The sequence below is a fragment of the Phragmites australis genome, chromosome 2 (assembly GCF_958298935.1).
Source record: "Phragmites australis chromosome 2, lpPhrAust1.1, whole genome shotgun sequence".
In the NCBI taxonomy this organism is placed as follows: Eukaryota; Viridiplantae; Streptophyta; class Magnoliopsida; order Poales; family Poaceae; genus Phragmites; species Phragmites australis.
This window is the reverse complement of record NC_084922.1, coordinates 12807873-12815712: the sequence shown is the minus strand read 5'-3', so window position 1 is coordinate 12815712 and position 7840 is coordinate 12807873. Positions and strand designations below refer to the sequence as shown.

At 40.8% G+C, this 7840-nt stretch overlaps 1 protein-coding gene across 3 annotated transcripts; it reads right to left on the bottom strand.

Annotated features, from left to right (window-relative positions):
• Positions 1–2175: 2175 nt before the first annotated feature.
• Positions 2176–7607, bottom strand: LOC133900045 (squamosa promoter-binding-like protein 1). 3 transcript variants are annotated; one of them, XM_062341128.1, is made up of 13 exons: positions 7397–7607; positions 7275–7331; positions 6515–7159; positions 5639–5820; positions 5315–5530; positions 5157–5224; positions 4993–5067; positions 4775–4882; positions 4517–4634; positions 4267–4408; positions 4049–4190; positions 3348–3965; positions 2176–2895 (listed from the first exon to the last, which is right to left on the bottom strand). In XM_062341128.1, exons 3-13 carry the CDS (start codon positions 7024–7026, stop codon positions 2437–2439), a joined length of 2640 nt encoding a protein of 879 aa, XP_062197112.1. In that variant the 5' UTR covers positions 7027–7159; positions 7275–7331; positions 7397–7607; the 3' UTR covers positions 2176–2436. The 3 variants fall into 3 exon arrangements, with proteins under 3 accessions (XP_062197112.1, XP_062197119.1, XP_062197126.1); XM_062341135.1 differs by lacking the exon at positions 7275–7331 and having other exon boundaries at positions 7359–7607; XM_062341142.1 differs by lacking the exon at positions 7275–7331.
• Between the last annotated feature and the right edge of the window lie 233 nt (positions 7608–7840).

Genomic DNA, 7840 nt, shown 5'->3' with positions numbered 1-7840 from the left:
TCAATTGATGCTACCCCTACCCTATCACGTATATCATTCTTTCGAATCCGGTCATTTCTTGTATGACTACAAATCCATCGCAATATATGTATCTCTACTACACTTAACTGTTGGATATGTCACCTTTTAGTTGATCAACATTTCGCACCATACAACATCACAAGTTGAAGCGCTGTCCTATAGAACTTACATTTTAGCTTTTGTGGCACCTTCTTGTCACAAAGGATGTTAGAAATCTGGCACCATTTCATCCATCTGGCTTTGATTCTATAACTAACATCTTCATCGATAACACCATCCTTTTATAGCATCGATCATAAATATCAAAAGGTATCCTTCTTGGAACCACCTCTCCACCAAGACTAACATCTTCTTCCACATGCTTAGTAGTATCGAAATCACACTTCATATACTCAGTTTGGGTCCTATTAAGTCTAAAACCTTTTGATTCTAAGGTATATCTGCATAATTCTAATTTCCTATTAACTCATATCCTACTCTCGTCAACTAGCACCATATCGTCAGCAAAGAGCATACACCAAGGGATATCTTTCTGAATGTTCCTTATGACCTCATCCATCACCAAAGCAAATAAATAAGGGCTCAAAGCAGACCCTTAATGTAGTACTATTTTAAGCAGAAAGTCATCGGTGACACCTTCACTTGTCTGAATACTTGTCACAACATTATTATACATATCCTTGATGAGGGTAATGTACTTTATTGGGACTTTTTGTTTCAATAAGGCCTACCACATGATATTTCTCGGTATTTTGTCATAAGCCTTCTCCAAGTCAATGAATATAATGTGCTGGTCCTTCTTTTGTTCCCTATATCTCTCCATAAGTTGCCTTATCAAGAAAATTAGTTTTTGGTAATGCCGGTCATTCTTCTTAGGCGATGTTCAATAACTCTCTCCCAGAGCTTCATCGTATGGCTCATCAACTTAATTCCACAGTAATTAATACAACTTTGAATATCTCCCTTATTTTTAATATTGGTAATAATATACTTATCCATTCTTCGGGCATCTTGTTTGACCGAAAATTAGGTTGAAGAGCTTAGTTAGCTATGCTATCGTTATGTCTTTAAGACATCTCCATACCTCAATAGGGATACTATCAGGGCATATATCCTTGCTTTCTTTCATCCTTTTTAAAGCTTCCTTGACCTCAGCTTTATGAATCCTTCATACAAATCATCTGTTGGTATCATCAAAAGATTTGTCCAGCTCAATGATAGAGCTCTTGTTCTCCCCGTTGAACAGTTCATCGAAGTACTCTCGACATCTAGTACTGATCTCATCATCTCTCACCAGAAGTCAACCGGTCCTATCCTTGATGTATTTGACTTGATTGACGTCCCTCGTCTTCCTTTCATGGATCTTTTAGCCATCTTATAGATGTCCTTTTCTCTTCCCTTTGTGCCCAACTGCTAATAAAGGTCCTCATAAGCCCGACCTCTTGCTTCTCTCACAGCTCGCTTTGCGGTATTCTTTGCCACTTTGTATTTCTCTGTGTTGTATGCACTCATGTCACTGTGTAAGCATCGGATACATTCTTTCTTCTTCTTGATAGCCTTTTGAACATCCTCGTTCTACCACCAAGTGTCTTTAGTTTCACACATGCTTCCTTTGGTCACCCTAACACCTCTAAAGCTAACTTCCTAATGCAAATTACCATCTTCATCCATATGTCGTTTGCATTCTCTCCTTACAAAGACCCTCGTTAATAACCATCTCCTTAAAATTCTATGCCACCTCTCCTTTGAGCTTCCACCACTTGTTCTTGCAATATTGGCACCCTTGTCCCATCAAACACGTATACGAAAGTAAAAATCAGCCACCACAAGCTTATGTTAAAGATCATACTCTCCAAGTATCACCTTACAATCTAAACAAACATGTCTATCATCTCTTCTTGCAAGGACAAAACCAATCTAGCTAAAGTGATTGCCACTAGTAAAGGTCACTAAATAGGATTATTTTTTTCTAAATATATCAAGATATCTTCTCCCTCTTGTTCCTACCCCACGCACGCTATTATTGTTCCCAGATTATCATTGCTCAAAATTTCAGTATGATACAAACTCATGTACTATACCACTGTACGATAGTGGTTAATAGTAATATTACTCTGTTTACTCAAGGCACTTGAGAAACTGCTGTTGCTCATGTTGGACATAACCTCAACCTCAATTGACCTTTTCCTCTCAATCAAAACAAGTAAAAGTTAGGTTTCGGTTAGGATGCATATGCAATGGAATTCCAAACTAGGCATGCTACGGATTCCACATATTGTACGACAGATATTGCAATTTAGTCTAATAAATATGAACATTACAAGAAACTAGCTTCCCTCCCGGCACAAGCTTTCTCATAATCAAATATACACACCGACACCATTGAATTGGCTTTGTAATTGCTTGTGCAGTTTATCACTTGGGGCCCCAATTGATGTGCTCCCAGATGAAAGGCCTCATGAAACCAACTTGTGGTGGGCTCTTCATGATCAACCCCACACAGACACAGACAGCAGCAATGGCAACCAAGGAAAGCATCGCAGGCCTATTTGACAAAAACCTGTTTGTCCGGGGGCGGTATACGAGCTGCTGAACACACTCTCTGCAGCTCAATGGTTGCTTGATGCTTCGTTGGCTCTTTTCCACATCAAATGTGGTTTGATCAGGAGACTTCAATCGACTAGCATGCTTTCCGATGGTATCAGTGGTCGATGGTCCGCTGGGGATAGCAACAGAGACATTAGCTTTGGGTATCCTGCTGTCAATTTTGTCCTGAACCATTTGAATGTAGGATATGTGGCCTCTCTTTCGAGCATAATCCTCAGGAGTGAAGCCAGTATCATCACGAGCATTCTTCCATGCTTTGATTCCCAGCTGTGACATTGAGGCACATAGAGGCCAAACAGTAATAATATTTTCAGTGTTTGCAACAAATTCGCAAAGTAAATGTAGACGGTTGAAGGGTGATGTTTTTTATCCTACACCTTATGTAGAACTCTGATATGATATACTCCTACAAGATCTACTCAGCAGTTAATCAACCACACAAACCATGTTCTGACCAAATTCCGTTCGCTTTGTTTTTCTTGAGATGTAGACAATGAATTTCAGATGAAAATGTTTCATGTGCAGACTTAGTTTCTTACACTAAATGGTGGTTTTAGTTTTTCTTCCTGAAGGGGTACACTTAGAATCGGAAATCTTAAGCTACTTAAAATGTAGATGTGCAGTTTTTTTTAAAAAAAAAGTAAGCTAGGACAGGTAAGAACAAGAAACAAGTTTATTTACACAATATACAATTCAACATGAGAATTTAGAGAAACTACCTGCTGAGGATCATCAGTTAAAGCATCTAAAACATCAGCAGCATCACTGATTGTGGCAGCAATATGAAGAGGTGTAATATTTGACAGACCAGTCATCTCAGGAGTAAACAAGAACTGAACTGGAGCCATGGCTCCACTGTCCATTGTAGCAGGATTTGTTATTGTGTATCTTAATAGGAACTCAATCAGAGGCTTTGAGCGTTTGTTGACAGCGGTAAATAGTAAATCTTCTCCTATGGCAAATTCAACTGGTGAGGGGGCATCTATATCAATATTTCCCTGGAACATGGTGTTCAGAAGCTTCTTTAGAACAGCACACCACTCCTGATCAATCGCAAAGGATAGCAGCCATCTAAATCTTGCAACAGGAAAACCCTCTGTGCAATATTGTCCCTGTTCAGACATAGCTCGAATGTGGATCCTTTGAAGAAGCCATCCAAATTCTTGTAAAAAATGTAGGGCCCGATTGTGAGAAACCATCAGATTATCTATTCCTTCCAGGGTTTCATCAACTGAACTTAAATTCAACTCATGCTCCAACATTCGAATCTCAGAACATGCATCTTCTTCGGTGACAACAAAGGGAACAGAGAGGCTGCTTTGATCATAATCTTCAACCTGGAAAAGGAGTTAAAAAATTCTTTAATATAAAAAGAAAAATGCGAACAGACATAAGAGATACTCGAAGTCAAAGCATGCACCTCTATGAATCCTCTTCCACTTGTACTTGGAAAAGAACAAGAGAACTTCAGGCATTGAGGGCCTTGCTGCATTGTTGTATCTTCAAGTAGCATTTGTGTTTCTTCTTGTATTAAATATTTCTCACCAAATATACAAAGTAATCTGAATTGAATATCAAAACTATCAGTTAACAAAGTTGGGTCAGTGAAGAATGTTAGATGTTACAAAATATGCATACTTTGTCGTTGGCTGAACTATATTGAAACCTTTCACAGAGAAATTCACTGTCGAAGAACAAGCAACTGCAATAGGGGTTACAAATATTCTTTGATGCTTGTCACCAATTGCCAGTTGCCAGGGGGATGCTAACATAAGACTACCTGCCCAAACAAGCAAGCAACCGAAGTGAAGCTGGTCCTCAAATATATGAAGATAAACCTATAAGGACTAGAGAAGCAAAATGATTACTCTAAATAAGTTGAACAGACCATTGCAACTCAATGTCAAGCAGTCCTGCACCCTAGCATACACCCATCCTGTTCTCCAGAAGCCATCATTGGACATGCTAATAAGCTTTTCTATCCAAGGAGTTGGATCGTCATCAAGCTTTAGAAAAGGAAAAAAAAGAAAAGAAAAGAATAAATAAGCAGTTTGCTTCTTTGTCCAAGGTTCATACTTTATATTTTGCACTAGTATACTGAGAAGGCATACATATCTAAAGCATTGTTAATGTAGAGCAACACTACCTCATCCCACATCCAATTAGGGAGACGAAGGTAAACAGTTAGAATAACACAACCAGGCCTAATATAGCTTTCCATATCACTTGGATATTGTGACAACCAGTTTAGGATCTGTAAATTGAAATCATTTAATGAAAGAGTTTGAATTAGCAACCTAATATATTCTCACTGATAAAGTTGTTAAGAGAAACATGATTCCAGTTTGCAACATGGTAAATGACCTGTGCCCGTAGATCTACAGGAAAATCCTTTGGCTCTTTTCCAAAGAGCTTGAAGACAATTTTATCTGTCCGGCTCTGCAAATGTTATGTGCATCAGAGATATTGAGCTAAGTCGAAATTAAACATCAGGAATACATCTAAAAGAATCAACCAAAAAAATGTACCTCAACTTCTTCAATGTAAGCATCATTCAAATCGAAATCCTGTACTCGTCTTTTCACTGGAGGCACTTCTGTCAACACAAGTTATGCAAACGCCATTTTCTTTCAAAGTTAGCATTCATCATGCACAACAGCAGCAAAGTAAACAATAAAGTGTTTACCTGCTGACGATTCAGTGCCAACAGGAATTGGCCGTTTAATTTGCTCACACACAGTAAAGCCATTTGTGACATTATTAACAGCATTTGATAATATTGAAGTTCGATTTGTGTTCTTTAGCATATCTTGATATTCCTGTGTGCCGGCAATAGCAGTAAGGTTCTTCAAAAGGTTAACCAAATAATTAGGATGGTTGATTTGCTTAGAAGAGCTACCAGCTGCCATCAATACAAGAACGCAGTTAGCATGACCATGGCTGGATTGCATATGGATTATAATTTTTTTATCTAAAACTATTAATCAAATTCTAGAAAGTGGAAACTTACACTCTAGACCAGAAAGTTGTTTTAACAAAAGGAATAAGGTGCTGCTTAAAGACTGATTTTCATTCATGGAATTATCGTCCACTCCAGCCTGTGGTTGAACTTTCCTCCTCCTTACATTATGTTTGGCTAGACGTGAGCGACAGCTCTTCTTCCCTTCATCAAATTCTTGAAGAAGGTGAAACCTAACATGGGTATGAAATAAGTCCTTTTCTTCGACTCATGACTAAATAAAAAAGATACGGAAATATTGTTCAGCATATGAAAAATCTGAATTCCGACTTTGCTCATGGTTCTTTCTTGTACATACATCTTGAATTTAGCATCACACTTCAATTTGGAGCCTATCATAAAACTACGACTTACACTAGAATTATTTGTCAATGCCTACAGCAAAATACTTCTCAAACAATCAACCAATATAACAATTTTGATTTCTATCAAATACCCCCGGCCATGTCATTGAATTATCTGTGTGTTCTTGTTTCTTATACACAGAGGTGAGAAACTGTGATGCCATATCATCAAGTGAACCTTTAGCTATTATATTAGATAGAACATTGGGTATGCCACTTTTAGATTATAACAACTTGCATTCTGTCAGGGGCATAAAGTTTAGCATTTTTCAAGGTGCATGATCAGTGTCAGCTAGAATTCTGTCAGGGGCATTAAACTACTAAGTTCAGTGTTTCTCAAGGTACATGATCAGCGTCAACTAGAATTCTTTCAGAGGTGTAAACTACTAAGTTGAGCACTTATTTGGTACATGATCAGCATCAACTGGAATTCTGTCAGGGGCATGAAACTACTAAGTTCAGCATTTCTCAAGGTACATACATGATCAGCAATGGTATTTTCACAAAGAAACTGCTGGCTAACCTGCTGCACTGCTGACAGAACCGATGCTCCACGCTCTTGATACGGACCACGGTCGACCTGGTATGCGCTTCACACACCTTGTGCCTCTTATGGTAGTCCCTGGCACCGCTCAGATCCACCTGGCAACCGTCAACCTGGCAAGACGGAGGAGAGCTAGAACTGGCACCTTTCCTGGGCCTCTCCTCTTCACTGCTCCACCCTCTCTGAACAACCACACCGTGGTTCTCACCATTTGCTACTGCAGAATTGCTGCACCCCGCACTACCGTCCTCCGGTGAGACTCGCCTCCTCTTGTCGACGACGACGCCGAAATCAATCTCACCCTGAGGTCCGCTCAGTTCCCTGCTGCTGCACTCCGACGGCGCGGCGCTCGCCGGCGTGGCCAGGAATAGGTTGGCGTCCCATCTCCAGTCGTTCAAATCCCACTCGAGGCTCTTGTTATTCAGCCCACCGGACATTCTTGCCGCACCAGTTCGGTCGCCGTTCTCTTTCCACAGAAATCCGGGTTCCATTTACTCTTCCTTTCCTCTCTTGGCCCTCCTGCTCTTCTTTCTTTATTCTTTTTTTCTTTTTCGAGATGATTGATCCTCCTGTTCCTGACAAGACGAGCATCCAAAAGATGCCAGAATTCAACTACATCCGAACCTAGCACATCAAACACACAGAATTAAACACAAACAGATAGGAACGACCAACCCTTCTATCTTGGGACCAATCTTGAAAAGAGTATAAAAAAAAGGAATCAAGAACCAGGAACTACCTTAGCTCGGGCTCGGAGGCTAGAACGACGCTGCGGCTATTCATGGCAAGCAACGCACTGAAAGACGAAGTAGTACTCACTCACCGATGAGAGAACAAGTAAAGAATTGGATACGGACGTACGGTAGGGTAGGACCGTGAGGGAGCTACTTTTATTCTCCCGGATCCTGGAGCGGTGGAACAGAGGTGGAGCGTGGGGGTTGGGGGAACGCGGGGCGAAGTATCCTGGGGAGGCAGGACCCTCCGCCGCGGCATTTCAGGTCAAGCGGCCTCTTTTTCATCTCCCCTGTTTCTTGTCTGGCGCTCGGGACAGCGACTGCGCGCGGCTTGGAAGGGCGGGCGGGCAGGATGACGCAGGTGAGCGCAGCGACTCCCCTCTTTGCCTTCGCAATCTGCTGAGCGGTCGGACCCACGCCGAGTCTTTTTCTGTTCTGCGATGAAGAAGATGAAGGCGAGCTTGGGAGGTTGTGTAAGACTGAATTTACCTAAAAAATTGGACGGAAAAACTACTACAAAGATCACAAGAAACACCGGAAAAACAACTGCAACTCATGTGTGATCGCGGAT

Excerpts from the sequence above, each read along its gene's own strand:
- LOC133900045 (XM_062341135.1), bottom strand. The coding sequence starts at position 7,026 with ATGGAACCCGGATTTCTGTGGAAAGAGAACGGCGACCGAACTGGTGCG. Across the intron at positions 4,883-4,992 it reads CTGTAGATCTACGGGCACAG|ATCCTAAACTGGTTGTCACA; the intron begins GTCATTTACCAT and ends TTCAATTTACAG. Across the intron at positions 3,966-4,048 it reads GTGGAAGAGGATTCATAGAG|GTTGAAGATTATGATCAAAG; the intron begins GTGCATGCTTTG and ends CTCCTTTTCCAG.